The sequence below is a fragment of the Ovis canadensis genome, chromosome 14 (assembly GCF_042477335.2).
Source record: "Ovis canadensis isolate MfBH-ARS-UI-01 breed Bighorn chromosome 14, ARS-UI_OviCan_v2, whole genome shotgun sequence".
Taxonomy (NCBI): domain Eukaryota; kingdom Metazoa; phylum Chordata; class Mammalia; order Artiodactyla; family Bovidae; genus Ovis; species Ovis canadensis.
This window is the reverse complement of record NC_091258.1, coordinates 23,212,577-23,231,465: the sequence shown is the minus strand read 5'-3', so window position 1 is coordinate 23,231,465 and position 18,889 is coordinate 23,212,577. Positions and strand designations below refer to the sequence as shown.

Genomic DNA, 18,889 nt, shown 5'->3' with positions numbered 1-18,889 from the left:
TCACATGCACTGGGTTAAGAACCAGACCCTCTTCACTGGACTGTCTGGGTGGTAGGTGGGAAAGTGACTGGACTGTGGAAGGGCTTCATTAGCTTAACAACTACTATATCAGTGTCCGCTAATGCTGGTCCCCTGCTGTGGGCATTATTCTCACTTCTGTGGAGGTGGTGGGTCATGTGTGACCAGCAGCACCTTCCCCAGCAATCTCTGACTGCAGGAATGACCATGTTTTTGAGCAGGGTGGGGGCTCCAAGTCTTGAAAGGTCTACCCTTTGTAGCGTCTGCCAATGTCTTCCCACTGCATTTCCAGTGAGCAGCCTCCTGCCTTGCCCACGTGATCAGCCCCTGCCTTCCTGTCCAGTCTCACATCCCCCGCTGTCTCTCATGCTCTCCATCCATACTGGATGGCTCTCAGTTCCTCAAGCTAGACGTGCTTTCCCCGCCTCCAGAACTTCATGTGGACCCTTTGTGTCTTCCCAAGTGCCATGGGCATGGATTCTGATGGAATCCTAACCAACAGTGTCTCAGAATGGGACCTCCCTTGGAAATGGAGGTGGCCAAGTTAAAATGAGGTCTCAACTGGGCTCCACTCCAACACAACTGGCATTCTTATAAAAAGGAGAAATTTATGCATAGACATGCACCAGGGCTTCCCAGGGAGCTCAGATGGTAAAGAGTCTGCCTGCAATGTGGGAGACCTGGGTTCGATCCTTGGGTTGGGAAGATCGCCTGGAGACGGAAATGGCAACCCAGTCCAATATTTTTGCCTGGGAAATCCCATGGATGGAGGAGCCAGGCAGGCTATAGTCCGTGGGGTCGCAAAGAGTCGGACACACTGAACGACTTCGCCTTCTCTCCTTTCACTTATGCACACGGAAAGAAGGTGACGGGAAGGTGACAGCAGAGACTGGGTGATGCATCTGCACACTCATGACCGCCACGCGCTGCCAACAGACCGCTGGAAAGCAGACAGACTCGAGCAGGTGCTTCCTTAGTGCCCCAGGGCACTTGGACCTTCAGTGAATAAATGCTGCTCAAGCCATGTAGGGTGTGGCATTTTGTGACTGTCATCATAAATGTCACTCTTCAGAGGAGGCCTCCCTGAACTCCACAGTGGGTGCCCACGTGTGTCCTTCTAGGGTGAGTTCACCCCCATTCCGTCCTGTTCCTAGGGTCACACGTAGCTAATTTGCTGGCTAGTTGTCCCCATTTTATTAACTTATTTATTTATATAGTTTATTTACTTTTGGCCACATGGCTTGCGGGATCTGTTTCCTGACCAGGGATTGACTCTGGGCCACAGCAGTGAAAACTCAGAATCCTGACCATGAGGCCACCAAGAAAGTCCCCAGTGGTCCCCAGCTGGAGTTGTGACTTCCTGAGGTTCAGGGACCATTGTGTGTGAGGCTGGCAAGCAGTGCTCGCCACCCTGCACCCTAGCCTCACACAGTGCCTGGCACAGAGGACTCACAGAATACACTTCTGATGGGGGGGCTGGTGAATGAATGAGTTCAGCCCATGTGAATATCTAAATAGCACAGCATTAACATTCTGTGCTGTTTCCCATCAGCGTGTAGACTGAGCCGTTACTCTGGCGGCTTCTCCACCTTCCTGGAGGCAGAATTTCCTTTAATTTCCAGAAGAGTGATTTTAAAACTAAAGAAAAAAAAGGAAAAACAAAATAACCTATCCTTACAAGCATAACAGATTGTATTTAACTTTATCACATATGATATATATATATATATATATGCTATAAAATTAGGAAAAGGAACTTTCTAGTAAACCACTGATTTGTGGAAGAAAATGAATGACTGAATGCACTTTGGAAGGCAACAGTCTAATGTTATGATATGCAATATATACATTCAGGTAAGACAGGCTGAAAAAGATACTTCTTATAATTCCTATCTTCTCAGATCTGGGCAGATTGACAGCAAAATAGAATGCCGCCAATACCAGGAAAACTGATATTCAGCCTGTAAATGAAATAGATTTTAGTTTGGAAACAAATGAATATGTTAAAATAAATTCTGGATGATTTTGTTAAAGCCCTCTTAGAAGAATGCAGTCATACAGAACTTGGGCTGTGGAATATTCATTTTCTTTCTTGTTCTTAAATTCTCAGTAAACGTTGAGCTTATTTCTACTCTAACAATTCCTTTATGTATTATTTATTAATGCTGACTCTTTTTCCTTCTTTCTTTCTTTTCTTTTTTTCTTTAACTTGACTGGCAGGGTAGTAGATTTAAGGCTTTCTGGAGTTTATGTAGATTCTGGAGTTATGTAGAGTACTTGAGAAAGAAATTTAACTCCAACCCTCTGGGCTCTCTGTGCACCCTAGTAAAAGGGACACACCGTAGGGTCCCTCATGGTTCTGTGCTACTGTGGGGCCTGGATTCTTCACCGGCAGCAGTATCCTTTGCCACAATGATACTGGCCTGAGGTCTGCAATCAGCCTTGAGCAGCCTCCCTTGGGTCTAAAACCAGGGGCTGGATGAAATTCTCTCTAAAGCCCCCTTGAGCACTGCCACTGTCTACCTTTCCGATTGCCTCTGTTGCCCACCATCCAGCATTTATGATTTATTCACTCACTCACCTGTGGTTTGGTTATGTGCCAAGGCTGGCTGCTGGGGCCAGGGCAGGGAGCAAAAGGGACAAAGTTCCTTTTCTCATGGAGCTTATGTTCTAATTCGGGGAGAGTGACAATAAGCAAATAAATGACTTAATTGTATAGCACTTTAGAATGTGAATATTATACACTACTAGGATAAAATATGTGCATATTAGGATGTATACATATTAGAAAAGAATAGAATATGTAACAGGATATTACATAACACACGATGGTTTACAGGTAACACTGAATATAATAAGAAACTGTAATTATATTTAATAGTATATTAGAAGCTGAGACACAACAGGCAGTAATGAGGATTAACCGCATGAATACTAATTTCACCTCCAGCTAAACTTTTGATGTGATCCCTATGTTAAGTCCTAGAGGCAGTGATGGAAAAGATATGTCCCTAACTATGAAAGCATCCTAGCAGTATTAGGGAGATAGAGAAGGACTACATGACTCAAAGGCAACAGGACAAGACTGAGCTGGCAGACACACAGCATGTGCAGCAACAAGGAGGGAGAAGCAGCAAGCTGCCTAAGGGATTTACAACTTGGGACTTGCAGAAAGGGCAAATTGGAGCTTTCCAGGTATGAAAGAAGAGAAAGGCATTCCAGGGAGAAGGGATGTGCAGTGGCATGGAGGCGTCCTAAAGCCTGGCAGGTTGGAGGGAAAACTAGAACTTCAGTGTGGTCTGAGTTGGAGGTAGGTGGTGACCAAGCGGACCACGTTTAAAACCATCCAGGCTAAGACCTGGTGCTCTTCTTTCTAACACTGTTCAGCACAAAATGGTTTCCAGGTGCAGCGTGGGCGTGGGTATTTCATCTCCTTTGGGTTGCTCTTGGCTTTCTATTTTTGACCTCTTGCATTCTCATTCTGCAAGCTGTATTTTGAGGTGTAGTAATATTACATTCATAGAGTTAAGAAAAAATGGATGTTTTACAGCTCTGTGGTTGTTGCTCTTGGTGTGAGGATATTGTCTTTGAGCAGAAGCAGATGGATGAAATCTTCAGAGGCCCCCGTGCCATAGAGTGGCTCTGTGGTGAGACTCTGCCAGCTGTAGTAAAAAACTGCTTGTATTGCCACTGAGTTGCTGCTGATCCTCTGAGCGTAACCAGAGGGTTCGCAAAGGCACAGGATTTGCATAGAGGTTCACACAGGAGAGATGGGGATCAACACATCACGACTATAATCATGAAGGAGTGATTAATGCAATAAATCATCTGGCTGTCTGGTCTACCTTTACAGGAGGCTTGAAGAACCAGCCACACGGTAGATTGCATTTTTTCACTTTAACAAATCCAGGTGTTTTGATATCACAAACACAGAGTATAATCGACTTGGGCATTTTCAACAATGCAAGATTTCTCATCCTGCTGTCACTGAACAATTAAATCTGGGAGAGCACACACCACCTCCCTTTTCTTTAGCTGGAAGAATCTTGTTTGGATGATGGCTTCTATTTATAGAGCACTGCTTATATTTGAACAACCATTTCCCTTCACTCTCTTTTAGTCAACAAATTCAGCTATGGACCTGCTGTTTGAAGTACCTCTGAAATTTGAACACTAGGAGACATAGTTGATGATTTCATGTGTTTTTTTACAACCTTGGTGCAGGAGAAGAAAGCAGTGAACTCACCTCTTCCTAGTGAAGATAAACGGGGACATGGGTATTGGCTGTTTTGCAACTAACCCTTCTTCAGTTATGAGATGGCAAATTGGGAATGAGATTTGCCATTGAGGGCTCCGGAGTTCCTTGGACAAGATGTTGGACCTGCACAGAGGTGGAACAGGAACTGATGTCATCAGGAGTGAGGTGACTGTTTGCACAGTTGGGGGCTGGTGGCATCTGTGTTGTGAAGTCACACTGTTCTATTCTCTCCAAATATTCCATTTCTGTATGTGTTGGGAGGCCCCCGGCTGCCACATACAGCACGGGATAAAGATCCCAGTAATGTATGTTTGGTTTTATTTAAAACTTCAGCCACACAGAAAACTGTCAGTTATGTTATCTCACAGCATCACAGCAAAATGTATCACATATTTCACCATAATAGCTATAAAAAGCTTCATGGGAAGAGGGAGTCCAGACTATTTGAAATAACATTTAATCATCTTTAAAGATTTATCTGGTTGTTAAAATGTCTTGGACTCCATCTTCCAGAAAAGTCACTTGAGTCAGATAATTGAAATGGGTTCGATGTTCTAAGAAATATGTAATTGACTTTCTGGATTAATCTCTGTTGAGCAAGCAGAATGTATAACCATGTGGTCAGTGTTTAGTCATAGCCACCTCTGAATTTAAAGGGCTCTCCTAAGGGAAACAAACTCTTACAGAAGTAGGAGTTTTTTCATCACTCAGTTGTGTCTGACTCTTTGTGACCCCGTGGACTATAGCCCACCAGGTTCCTCTGTCCATACAATTTCCCAGGCAAGAATATTGGAGTGGGTTGCCATTTCCTTCTCCAGGGGATCTTCCTGACCCAGGGATAAGACCCGTGTCTCCTGTGTCTCCTGCATTGGCAGGCAGATTCTTTACTGCTAGTGCCACCAGGGAAGCCTGGAAGTAAGGGAGTTTTATTTAAAGCACTCAAATATATTGCGTGGAACCCTGGGGGAGTGGATAAATATATTCAGTTAGATTTTTGGTAAAAGATGACACACAATGTACATTCACTAGCTTTATACCTGGGGCCATCAAACTACTAAGAACAAATGGAAAGATCTAGGAGAGTTCAGGAAACTCAGATATTCATATCAACTCAAGAGTGAAGGAACAGGAAAGCATAGGCTGCCCCCAATGATGTAGTTCAGTTTCCTCCGTGTTAGAGTCGTTTCTTGGTTATCAGTATCAATGAGGAGACACAAAGTTTTTAATCTTTTCAGTAAAATGAATTGATTATGAAGCAAAGGGGTATGAGATGGGGTGAGTACTGTCAAAGCATTTAATTCCATTTCTCCAACCCATGTTTTAAATGAAAATATTATGATGTTTTGTGCTACAGTGGATTCCATATACACAACATCTAATGCCTTTCCCTAATAATCCAGAGTAAAAGGCTAAGCCACATTTTTCTCTGTTTACAGTGACTGGGGCAAGCTTCTTCTAGACCTCAAATCTAGGATAGCTCAAGCATACGGACTTTATACACCTTCTCCCCTCAACTTATCTGAAAGCACTAGAGAGCTACCAAGGCAGCTAGAACTTGAGAATCCAGGATCTTGCTGTGAAGGGAAGTTAACTGAAGTAAAGCCAACACTTTATAAAGCTTTTACTCTCAAGGCAGAGTAAGAGTATAAGGGCACAGGGACAGAGGCTGTGGGTAGAAAGTGCTGCTATGAGACCAGGAAGCTGAGCAGAGCTTTCAACAGTCTCATGGGGCTGACAAGGCCACTGAAATTCATGGTGTCCAAGGTGGAAAAGCCCTTGTAAAAAGTATCCATATTTCAGTTAGAATTCCAGAGAGGCTGTACCTAAGAGTAAGAAAAACCACGATAGCCCTCACACAAGACTGAAACTCAACAATGAACTAACTCAATCCTAAACTGATTTAAAGTCATCCTTTTTGTTTTTGTTGGTTTACAGAAAGCAAAAATGATAAAGTTAAGGAATAGTGTACATTGATGTTATCCTGACATCTTGCTTCAGATATTTTTAGAGGAAAAAGTAAATTTCTAACGTGATAAATAAAATAGTTCCTTGGCTAATAAACTTACAAATGAAGAGCAGTGAGTCAAAATGAACACACTGGTAGAGATTTACATTTCTTGTGATTTACCTGCAATACCAACATACAAAAATCTTAAATTAATTTATTTATCTTAATTGGAGGCTAACTACTTTACAATATTGTAGTGGTTTTTTGCATACATTGACATGAATCAGCCATGGGTATACATGTGTCCCCCATCCCGAACCCCCCTCCTCCCTCCCTCTCCATCCCATCCCTCAGGGTTGTCCAAGTACACCGGCTTTGAGTGCCCTGTTTCATGCACTGAACTTGGACTGGTCATCTATTTCTCATATGGTAATATACATGTTTCAATGTTATTCTCTCAAATCATCCCACCCTAGCCTTCTCCCACAGAGTCCAAAAGTCTATTCTTTATATCTGTGTCTCTTTTGCTGTCTTGCATATAGGGTCATCGTTACCATCTTTCTAAATTCCATATATATGCATTAATATACTGTATTGGTGTTTTTCTTTCTGACTTACTTCACTCTGTATAATAGGCTCCAGTTTCATCCACCTCATTCAAACTGATTCAAATGCATTCTTTTTAATAGCTGAGTAATATTCCATGATGTATATGTACCACAGCTTTCTTATCCATTCGTCTGCTGATGGAAATCTAGGTTGCTTCCATGTTCTAGCTATTGTAAACAGTGCTGCAATGAACACTGGGGTACATGTGTCTCTTTTAATTCTGTTTTTTTTGGTGTATATGCCCAGCAGTGGGATTGCTGGGTCATATGGCAGTTCTATTTCCAGTTTTTTAAGGAATCTCCACACTGTTCTCCATAGTGGCTGTCCTAGTTTGCATTCCCACCAACAGTGTAAGAAGGTCCCTTTTCTCCACACCCTTTCCAGCATTTACTGTTTGTAGACTTTTTGATAGCAACCATTCTGACCAGTGTGAGATGGTACCTCATTGTGGTTTTCATTTGCATTTTTCTGATAATGAGTGATGTTGAGCATCTTTTCATGCGTTTGTTAGCCATCTGTATGTCTTCTTTGGAGAAATGTCTGTTTAGTTCTTTGGTCCATTTTTTGATTGGGTCATTTATTTTTCAGGTATTGAGCTGCTTGTAAATTTTTTGAGATTAATTCTTTGTCACTTGCTTCATTTGTTATTATTTTCTCCCATTCCGAAGGCTGTCTTTTCACCTTGCTCATAGTGTCTTTTGTTGTGTAGAAGCTTTTAAATTTAATTAGGTCCCATTTGTTTATTTTTGCTTTTGTTTTCATTACTTTGGGAGGTGGGTCATAGAGGATCCTGCTGTGACTTATGTCAGAGAGTGTTTTGCCTATGTTTTCCTCTAGAACTTTTATAGTTTCTGGTCTTACATTTAGATCTTTAATCCATCTTGAGTTTATTTTTGTGTATGGTACTAGAAAGTGTTCTAGTTTTATTCTTTTACAAGTGGTTGACCAGTTTTCCTAGCACCACTTGTTAAAGAGATTGTCTTTTCTCCATTGTATACTCTTGCCTCCTTTGTCAAAGATAAGGTGTCCAAAGGTGTGTGGATTTATTTCTGGGCTCTCTATTTTGTTCCATTGATCTATATTTCTGTCCTTGTGCCAGTAACATACTGTCTTGATGACTGTAGCTTTGTAGTATAGTCTGAAGTCAGGCAGGTTAATTCCTCCAGTTTCATTCTTTTTTTCTCAAGATTGCTTTGGCTATTAGAGGTTTTTTGTATTTCCATACAAATATGTACAAAGCCTTTGACTGTGTGGATCACAATAAACTGTGGAAAATTCTGAAAGAGATGGGAATACCAGACCACCTGACCTGCCTCTTGAGAAACTTATATGCAGGTCAGGAAGCAACAGTTAGAACTGGACACGGAACAACAGACTGGTTCCAAATGGGAAAAGGAATATGTCAAGGCTATATACTGTCACCTGCTTATTTAGCTTCTATGCAGAGTACATCATGAGAAATGCTGGCCTGGAAGAACCACAAGCTGGAATCAAGATTGCCAGAGGAAATATCAATAACCTCAGATATGCAGATGACACCACCCTTATGGCAGAAAGTGAAGAGGAGCTAAAGAGCCTCTTGATGAAAGGGAAAGAGGAGAGTGAAAAAGTTGGCTTAAAGCTCAGCATTCAGAAAACGAAGATCATGGCATCTGGTCCCATCACTTCATGGGAAATAGATGGGGAAACAGTGGAAACAGTGTCAGACTTTATTTTTTTGGGCTCCAAAATCACTGCAGATGGTGACTACAGCCATGAAATTAAAAGACGCTTACTCCTTGGAAGGAAAGTTATGACCAACCTAGACAGCATATTAAAAAGCAGAGACATTACTTTGCCAACAAAGGTCCATCTAGTCAAGGCTATGGTTTTTCCAGTGGTCATGTAGGGATGTGAGAGTTGGACTGTGAAGAAAGCTGAGTGCTAAAGAATTGATGCTTTTGAACTGTGGTGTTGGAGAAGACTCTTGAGAGTATCTTGGACTGCAAGGAGATCCAACCAGTCCATTCTACCCAGAAAGATGTTATGGGGAGGGAGGTGGGAGGGGGGTTCATGTTTGGGAATGCATGTAAGAATTAAAGATTTTAAAATGTAAAAAATAAAAAACTAAAAATAAAATAAATAAATAAATAAATAAAGGAGATCAGCCCTGGGTGTTCTTTGGAAGGAATGATGCTAAAGCTGAAACTCCAGTACTTTGGCCACCTCATGCAAAGAGTTGACTCATTGGAAAAGACTCTGATGCTGGGAGGGATTGGGGTCAGGAGGAGAAGGGGACGACAGAGGATGAGATGGCTGGATGGCATCACCGACTCGATGGACATGAGTTTGAGTGAGCTCTGGGTGTTGGTGATGGACAGGGAGGCCTGGTGCGCTGCAATTCATGGGGTTGCAAAGACTCGGACACGACTGAGTGACTGAACTGATATAAAGTTTTGAAATTATTTGTTCTAGTTCTGTGAAAAACACTGCTGGTAGCTTGATAGGGATTGCATTGAATCTATAGATTGCTTTGGAGTATCTATAGATACTCATTTTCACTATATTGATTCTTCTGATCCACGAACATGGTATATTTTCCATCTATTTGTGTCATCTTTGATTTCTTTCATCAGTGTTTTAGTTTTCTATATATAGGTCTTTTGTTTCTTTAGGTAGGTTTATTCCTAAGTATTATATTCTTTTCATCACAATGGTGAATGGAATTGTTTCCTTAATTTCTCTTTCTGTTTTCTCGTTGTTAGTGTATAGGAATGCAAAGGATTTCTGTGTGTACATTGATGTTATCCTGACATCTTGCTTCAGATATTTCATTTAGAGGAAAAAGTAAAGTTCTAATGTGATAAATAAAATAGCCCCTTGATTAATAAACTTACAAATGAAGAGGCAGTGAGTCAAAATGAACACACTGGTAGACATTTAAATTTCTTGTGATTTGCCTACAATACCGACATACAAAAATCTTAAACTGCCTCAAAACAATGATGTGGGTGACATGATTACAAGCGTCCTCAGTTTAAAGATTGGTCTTTATACAAGAACATTTGACACTGCAGAGCTGTATATATATCTATATGATAGAAACTTGATAGAGATGTTCTTATATATAACCACAATTCTTCAATTTCACATGAGTTTTCCAATAATGTAGTAAAGGTGAAAAAATATTTCTAAACTCTCAACAATACAGAGCAAGCTTCATCAACCCTGCTAGAGAAAAGACTAGACTTATTGTTCCCTTTCTGTAGAAAATGTCTTTATATAATTATTACATAAAGAAGAGACCACAGAGTTTTCAGTTAAACATGTAAGAGGAAAAAGTATTATGGGCTGAGTTAGGCAGCTAATTAATAAATAATTAATACAATATTTTTATTATGAAAGCCAGTATTGCAAAGAAAAGGTAAGACTCCTGAAGCATCGAAGTCCTTCAAGGCCTGACACTGACTTTTGTGAATTGCAGACTGGACCCCAGTACCCTCTTGATCACTTAATGCAAGTATCTGCTGCTGATTCAGTTTCAACTTGCTGACTCCCAGCTTACGCCATTTATCTTTACCCCTTTATGAAAACTGGATCATTTACTCATCTCTCAGTTTCCAGAAAAACAGGGCCTTTTAGGTTTTTTTTAACACCATTTTAATCACAGGTATTGTACTGTTATAGGTTGAACATTAAAATATTTACCTTAAAAAGAATTCATCAAGTAGGCCCCCCCCCCCAAAATTCCTAAGTTATTAAATCTTCATTACCAATTTCCATTTTAAGGTAAAACTTGAAAATCATTTAAAAATCTTATAATTATTTGCAAATACAGTCTTTTAAAATCAATAGTGATTTAATTAATCCCCCAATCCTGGGGTTTATGTGAAAATATTTGTTGAACATTAACTATGCTATAAGGAACAAATAACACATTTTTTCTTAAAAAAAAAATTTAGAGAGAGAAATGGACAAGTCCTTTTGCTCTAAATGGGACTTAAGATTCTCAACCATAATTCAGACTCTGGGTTTGGAGAGTTTACCTATATTTCCTAAAGTCATTTCCAAATATGTAATCTAGAAAAGCCACAGCTAACAGGTAAACATTAACAGTTAAAACCATGTGTAAAAACTATTGGGAAAACTCACAGAAGACTCTCCATAGGGAGACTAGTGCTTCTAACCCAAATTTTCATGAAAATCAATGACTAAGATTGATTTCATATATCAGTAACAATTTACAGCACTTGGTTCCTCACACCCAAGGACACTGTTCTCAAGTTAAAATTATCTTCAGGAAACATTCAGTAGGTACTGGATTGTTGAGTGCCAACTGGGAATGCAACAGAGAATAAAAGAGTTGTGGGCTTCACTTTTCAGCAAGCTTACAGTCAGCATGAATACTCACAGGGGAACAAATGATCTCAGTATGCACTATTTGCTGTTTAAAATAACTAAAAATACAACATCTCCTTTCTCAGTACCAACCTCTATATTATCAGGGGCTGCAACCTGCCAACTAAAGACAGCTGGAGTCATTTCTCAATATCCCTTACAGATAAAGAAGGCTGAGGAGACTCAAGTAGATGTCATTTGACTTTCTGGGGAAGTTCTTTAGAGGACGTTTTACTTAGGTGATAGGTTCTCCTTTGCCTTTCTCATTTCTTGCTTCTTTTTATCTGTTACACGGACATGACGGCTGGCACTGCAGTGACCCTACTGTACCATGACGCAGCTTTGGGGAGGGCAGAGAAGAAAGGTTAAGAGGAACACATTAAATTGACAATACCATGGTCTTGCCATGTTGGCCTGGCACTTTCATGTGACAGAAACTATACTTCTATCTCATTTAACACTGCACTATTAGCAGTCTGTAATTTTTGGCCAGCTGAGACTCCTCTTTTAAACAGACAAAAAAATTCATTTTTCTGGAGATGAAAAATCATATAAAGTAGAAATTAAAAAAAGACAACAATCAACTATTAATATTTCTATGAATTTCCTAAGAAATGTCCTTGTATATGAAGGAACTTACATAGAACAACATCTTCTTGGACAGGTTTCTAGATACTTCCAACCTTGAATGACCACCGTTTCCATTCTGGGATGACTGAGCCCTGACCTGTATCTCTAAAAATTATTTCAGCTTCAGGGTCACAGGTCTCTGTTACTTTCTTTTCTGAGTTCATCCTGTTCGACTTCTTCCACACCCAAGACCATCTTTGGACTGAGTCCCCCTCCCTTCTCCACCTAACAGGCTTCTCTCAGATGTCTTTGCCTTTTCCCAAAGTGATGAGTTTTACAGTTTCTGCCCTCTCTTCTTCAGAATTACTTCTCCCTTAATCATGGGAGGGTCTTAATCATGTATTTTGAAGTGTTTGAGCAGGTTCGTAGATCACTTTAGAGGAAAACAGCAGCTTTTCAACATGGAGGGAAGGCAGCCCCTTAGATAAGAATTTCAGTTGGCCTTCTGAATTTTAGAAATGACATCATTTATCATACCATCGTCTTGCTCACTGCTGCCATCTTCCTCACCAGCACCTTCCTCACCGTCTTCCTCGTGACTGCCTTTACCCCACTCTCCTCACTGCCACTTTCTAAATTACCACCACATCCTCACCACCAACACTAGAGAACACGAGGTCACAGGAACTAGTGCTTGTCATCATCAGCTCATTTAACATTCACAAGAACTCAGGGAGGTGTGCTTTATGATCAGCCCCATTAGCAGGCGACAAAAGGAGAACGCAGATGGTGAACATGCTGCGATCACGTGGCTTATAGGTGGGGTGTGAATCCCTTTCTGGTCGAGAGCTCACCCCATCACATCTCTTTCACTGCCTCTAGTGTTCTGGCGTCCACAGTGTATGAACCCCCCACTCAGTGACAAAGAACAGCAGCTTTCCTGGAACACGCTAGACAGTTCAGTTGTGAATTTGATTTGCTCAACATTGGCAAAGACTCTTTTGGACATCTAACGTCTAAGAGAGAGAATGTGAAGTACTAGCTTCCCATTTTTCTCATTTTGTTACTTGTATCTCCATACAAGTTGTGATGTCAGCTCTGCCCCATGGGAATCTCAAGCTCATTATCCAATGTCCATTTGAAGAGAGTTCTGTGATTTTGCCAGTATTCACAGGTGAATACATTATGCTACTCAAGGTCTCTTTAATTCAGACCTATGTTAAATCTTTCCTTAAATTCAGTGGTATTAACAACAATATCAACAACAAGAGCCTCTCACAGTATTTAGCCCATAGCTAGGAACACAAGCTGAGCTCAATTCAGCCTCCACTGATATAACTAAGTAATATCACCCTTTTGGTAACATGGATAGGTTTTCTTATTTCAGATTGGGGTTATCTAATTTCTAGTGTCATTACTATGTCTATATTGGCCATTCCACAGTGCCTTGAGTTATTCTTTTAAAAGAGGTTCCTGAGAAATTTTACAGATCAACCAATACCTCCCATTGAATATCTTAGGAACACCAGCTCAATGAGACATGGTGAGGTGGTCCAGGAAAAATTATCCCCAGGCAAAATAAGCCTGAGCAAATTTATAGCCCATACCAACCCCTTAGAGAAACACAAAGCATTTTAAAGTACCCAGAAGCCCTATAGTAAAAGAAACCCTGCATACCATTCCTCTCAGTGCTCTCCAGATTTCTTTGACCCTGAAATCTGCCTCCACCTCCTCCTGTACAATGATACAACTCGTGGAACTAATTTCTTGGAGCATAGTTTGAGAAACATGGGAATAATATGCAATCTATATTAGCAGTTACAGAAGCACTGTTGTGGGAGCGATAGAATGGACTGCATCAGCTATGTGGACTTTGCTGTTTTGAGGTTAGAATCCTGAGTGTCCAAGATGCCATGGGTGACGGGGAGATTTCCACCTCCTGGATGAGTCAGGCAGGGCTGCTGATGTGCAGAGGTAACTGGGGAGCCAGGGGGCTGGGAAGGGTCGTCAGGGGTGGCCCGGAGCACAAAAGAAAGGGGTGCACAGTTGCCAGTCCAGACCTGGGTCTCTTCTCTGATGCCTGGGAGGGGAGGAAACATCAACAGCGGGCAAAGAAGTGCAGCTTTGGGGCCGAGAGCATGGTTTCACAGGGCGCAGTGCTCACATCCTACTTCTGCTACACGTTCAGCCCAAGACCTTGGAGACCCAGATTCTCTGAGCTTTGAATAAGCTCTCCGATTGCTTAAAAAATGTGGCTCATTAAGCCAACCTCACACGATCAATTGAGGCAGTGGATCCCAGGTGGAGATCCCTGAGGCGGTGGTGGTGGATATACAGGAAAGGTTTGGCAAATGGGGGGCTGCCATGACTGATTCTCTACTCTTGGTCAGTAAGAGGGGTGTTAAGTCCTTGGCTCTGGTCCTGACCCCCAAAGAAACCAGAAGCGTCACATTGCCTTCAGATGTACGGTGCCAATGACTTCTTAGTCTGGACACATATTCAGCAGCTGGATCCGGTCTTGCATACTCAGCCTGTCCCCAAACACTATTCCGTTGGAATAGATGGGAAACAGCAACCATGACCCACAATCATAAAAGCACAGGAGCCGCAAATAAATAACGGCTCTCCCAGACGAGCTAACTTGGTTGTTATTTATAAGCTCCTGGGCCGCCCAGTTATTGCCAAGAAAATCTGCTTTACCTTCTTGCTGCTGTTCCGTCTGGCCCCTCAATCTGTACTTGCTGAAAAAATAGTTATTGTTATGCTAAAACCACAATAGGACTCGCATAATTCAGTACTAAGTAACACCGATAAAACTATGAAAGTGGCACTTTGGCATTAAAAGTTATTTTCTTATGGACTTTAACAAGATTCAATGCTTTTGAATCATAATGCTCTAGTATTTTCCACTAAAAAAAAAAAAAGATAAAAATGTAGAAAACTATTCTGGCAAAACACCATCTTCCCTCCACAAAGGAGAGCTTTGATGTTGCAAACAGGGAGCCAGCAGGGCTGTGGTTCATGGAATTAATGTTAATCAGCAATCACGGCCATGACCGGGAGGGGTGCTCAGCAGGGGGTTTACCTCTTTCTTGGTGAACTTTGGTGAGTGATCATTTTTGTCATCGATCATGATTGTCGCTGTGGCTGTGCCTGTTAATCCAACATCCAGTCCTGCCATATCTTGAGCCTCAATGATCAGTTCATACTTGGGGTTTTCCAGCGTCTACAAGGCAAAAACACAAGAGAGAGGATGGCATTTAGACTGGAGTCACTGCTTGGGACAGGTGGCTGGCCTGTGCTCGGCTGACACTGTGTGCCCCCTCCCTCAGGGCAGGCACCTGGGAAGGGCAGCACTCTCAGCGGTGGTGGACAAACGTACCTTTGGAGTCTCTCCAAGCAGAACAGTCCTTAAACATGGACTGGAGTTGGCTGTGGGGATGGAATCTATTTTCTGTCCTTGTTTAAGGGGGCATGTGATACATTCCAGAATGTTCTAAGTCCAGGGTTTGGGTACACATTGCACATTTGATGTTTATATCCATTATATGTCATTTCAGAGTGGCCTCATAGAACTGATCTGGAAATGAGGCTAAATCTGATGATGAGATTAGGACAAAGATAACAGCCTTAGGAACTGAACAATCTGGACCAGGTATCAGATTACTCTGCTTTTCAGAAACCAGTGTCAGTCTTTTCAACGAGCATGTTAAGTTGCATTTATTGTCCCCATTTTACAAGAGAGAAAACACCAACTGAGGTTTAGAGTCATTTATACTGCTCTTCCTTCATGCCACTGTGAGTTTAGTCTTTTATGTCGTGTGAAACTTGAAAGACTTTTTTTAATCCAGTCGTGATCTGATAAATTTAACACAAAAGCAATACCGCACTGTTATCCCTCAATACATATGTTTTTCATTTGAATATTTGACAGGTATTTTGCTATCATGTTTAAACACTCTCAGTTGATTCAGGACTCAGTGGGGAGTTGGGTGTGATCAGCTCCAATAGGAAGAGTGCCTGAGATGTGGGACTATGCTGGATCCTGACTGCAACTCTCCCCTGGATTCTGTAACACACCGGTTTATTCAGGAGGTTCTTCTTGGCCCTGAAGTCAGCCAGAATTGATTCTGGGGTTGCTTGCAATTAAAGGAAACTGTGGTGAAGACAGTTTTACTTGTTTACCCAATCCTATTTCTTTTGACTGCGGGGTGGTTTCCCAGGGGGTGCTAGTAGTAAAGAACCTGGCTGCCAGTGGGGGAGATGTAAGACACTTGGGTTCAATCCCTGGGTCAGAAAGATCCCCTGGAGAAGGAAATGGAAACCCACTCCAGTATTTTTGCCTGGAGAATCCACAGACAGACAAGCCTGGCGGGCTATGGTCCACAGGGTTGCAATGCATAAGACAAGATTGAAGAGACATAGCATGCACATACAGCTGGAACTTACGAACTGTGTGACCGATTCCGGCCAATGGAATGTGGGCAGAAGTGACGGACTAATCTGGCCCCTAAAGCTCCCGCGCAATCCTCTGTTTTCTATTCCCCAGAAGGAAGAAGCCTGGATCTCCACGTGCCAGTGGCGCAGAGACCCTTCACTGACACGCTTGTAGGCTGGAATGTGAACAAGAGGCAAGCCTTTGCTCAGGGTTAAGGGAAGTTTATTACAGTGCCTGTCCTCCTCTGACTAATTTGAAGGCTATGTTTCCCATTTGGCCTTATTTTGATGCCCATTTACCATAGCCTAAGTGGATGACAAAGTTTTCAAGGGCAAGGACCATGCCTTTGACCCCGACACCCAGCCAGTACGCAGCACACAAGCTGGCCAACTTACTTTCATTATTGATAATGATGATATACTACTGTTTCCCTGAACTAAATTATATCTCAAAGGTCTGAGCATATCAGTGGCATTTCCAAACCAGAGCCATTTATTCTCAGGGAATGGCTCATCCTTTGGGGAACTCTAGCTCAAGGAGATAGGATTTTATTTGGACCAAGAGAAGCACTGTGTCAAAACTGGGAGAATTAAATTGGCTGCTCTGATTTTATTTTAAGCTATCTGATCTGTAAGACATATCTGAGAGTCAAGCTGCTCTCCCGGTTTGAGTTCTTCAGTCATGCATTTCTATTGCATTCACCATCTCCTCCTGGGTGTTGACTCGCTACCAGTTAATATATATCCTAGAAACAAAAGGAAGATGGTGTGTCTGCAAGAAAAAGCCTCAGGTGTATCTCCGCAGCCACGGGCTGGGTTCACCGACCACACTGATTTGAAAACCAAACATTTAATCTTGAAAAAAAAAAAAAAGAATCAAACTGTGTCATTAAATATGGCATATAATCAATCACCAGACCCTTGATGTTTTACACAGCTACCTCGACTGCCATACGAGTAAGCATTTAACGGAACATTTATCACTAATAACAAGCATAATGGTGGCTGTGGGGGAAAATCAAAGAGGAAATGTTACACAGAGGAAGGTTTGGCTGTTAACCCACCCGGTGCCCCCTCCTTCTCTTGCTTCAACTTGAGCCGCCCTCCGCACCTCCTTTCATACTTTGTCCAGACTGGATTTTTTTCTACTATACCCTACTTTGTCTTACTTTTGACCTTTCTACCCCCTCTTTCTCCTCTCAGTGAATTCATGCTCATTTTCGATGGTCATTCTTCATTGCACTGATGCTCCATGAAGGCAGGGATCTCATTGCATAATGGGGAGCTGACACGTAGGGAGGAACAATTGGCCAGTTGACTGTTACCTTGGCTCCACCTCTTAGAAGCTGAGTGAACCTGGTCAAGTTGCTTATGTTCTCCTTGTCTGAGTTTCCTCACCTGTTCAAATGGGGGAGAATAATAATACTTCTAGGATAAGCGAGGATGAAAGCAGGTAATGTAAAGTGCCGAGCACGGAGCCTGGAGTGTGTACGTGGATGCTGTTGTTATGTAGTAGAATCTTTGGAAAGTCTTCTAAGGATGTGGCAAGAAGCTGAGGGAGGCCTACAAGAACAGCTGGAGGGAATGGAGAGCTGCCCACAACCACTGCAAGGACCTGGAATGGATCTTTCCCCAGGCATACCTGATGAGACCAAAATTCTGGACTCATACATGGATGGCAGCTTTGTGAGAGTCCAGAAAGCAGAAGACACAGCTAAGCCACATCCAGACTCCTGAACACAGAAACTGGGAGATAGTATCTATTGTTTTAAGTTACTACATTTTGGAGTAATTTGTTATGCTGCAATAAATAACAAATACAGTTTTTTCTCCAGCAGCAGGAAATCAAGCCTGAATATACATTGGAAGGACTGATGCTGAAGCTGATGCTCCAACACTTTGGCCACCTGATGTGAAGAGCTGACTCACTGGAAAAGACTCTGATACTGGGAAAAATTGAAGGCAGGAGGAGAAGGGGATGACGGAGGATGAGATGGTTGGATATTATCGCTGACTCAATGGACACAAGTTTGAGCAAACTCTGGGAGATGGTGAAGGACAGGGAAGCCTGGTGTGCCGCAGTCTATTGGGTTACAAAGAGTTGGACACAACTTAGCAACTGAACAACAACAAAAATCACAATCTGTAATAATCTTGTTTATTGATTATTTGTTTATTGGCTATGTTGACTCTGATCACTTGAGTTCCATGGGGCAGGGACCTTGGCTTGCTAAAGTTTTATCTCCCAGCTACTAATTCAGTGCCTGGCACATTGTTGTTATGTACTAATTAATCAATTTTAGTTGCATTTTTATAAAACAATGAATTACAAAGAGTGGTGTGCCCATAAATGTTTAGCAGCATGTGCTCTGGACTTGCAGCTTTGTATGTTTTGGTGGTTTAAATACTCTTAACCATGACTGCTTTCAAGCTACCAACATTACGTCATTGAGTGCATAGCTGGAAAGTGAAATACACAATAGGTTCCCATGAGCGGGTAAGACTTGGTTCCAGCTTATAAACGGTGCTTGAAGGGTCAAGGAAATCTGTAGGAGTCTTTTGCAATAGATCCCTTTGCTGTCTAACATTAAAGATATTGTTAATGAGAAATATTAACATGAGATTTATAGCAAGGATATAGTGCAGTTCATTAACTTATTTACTCATTGGTT

At 41.8% G+C, this 18,889-nt stretch overlaps 1 protein-coding gene across 1 annotated transcript in view; it reads right to left on the bottom strand.

Annotated features, from left to right (window-relative positions):
- CDH13 (cadherin 13) overlaps positions 1-18,889 on the bottom strand; it is a 1,027,771-nt gene that overhangs the window by 119,943 nt on the left and 888,939 nt on the right. Inside the window, exon 8 of the mRNA XM_069552548.1 lies at positions 14,866-15,006. Coding sequence (XP_069408649.1) covers positions 14,866-15,006 — 141 coding nt within the window. The remainder of the gene's footprint in view (positions 1-14,865; positions 15,007-18,889) is intronic.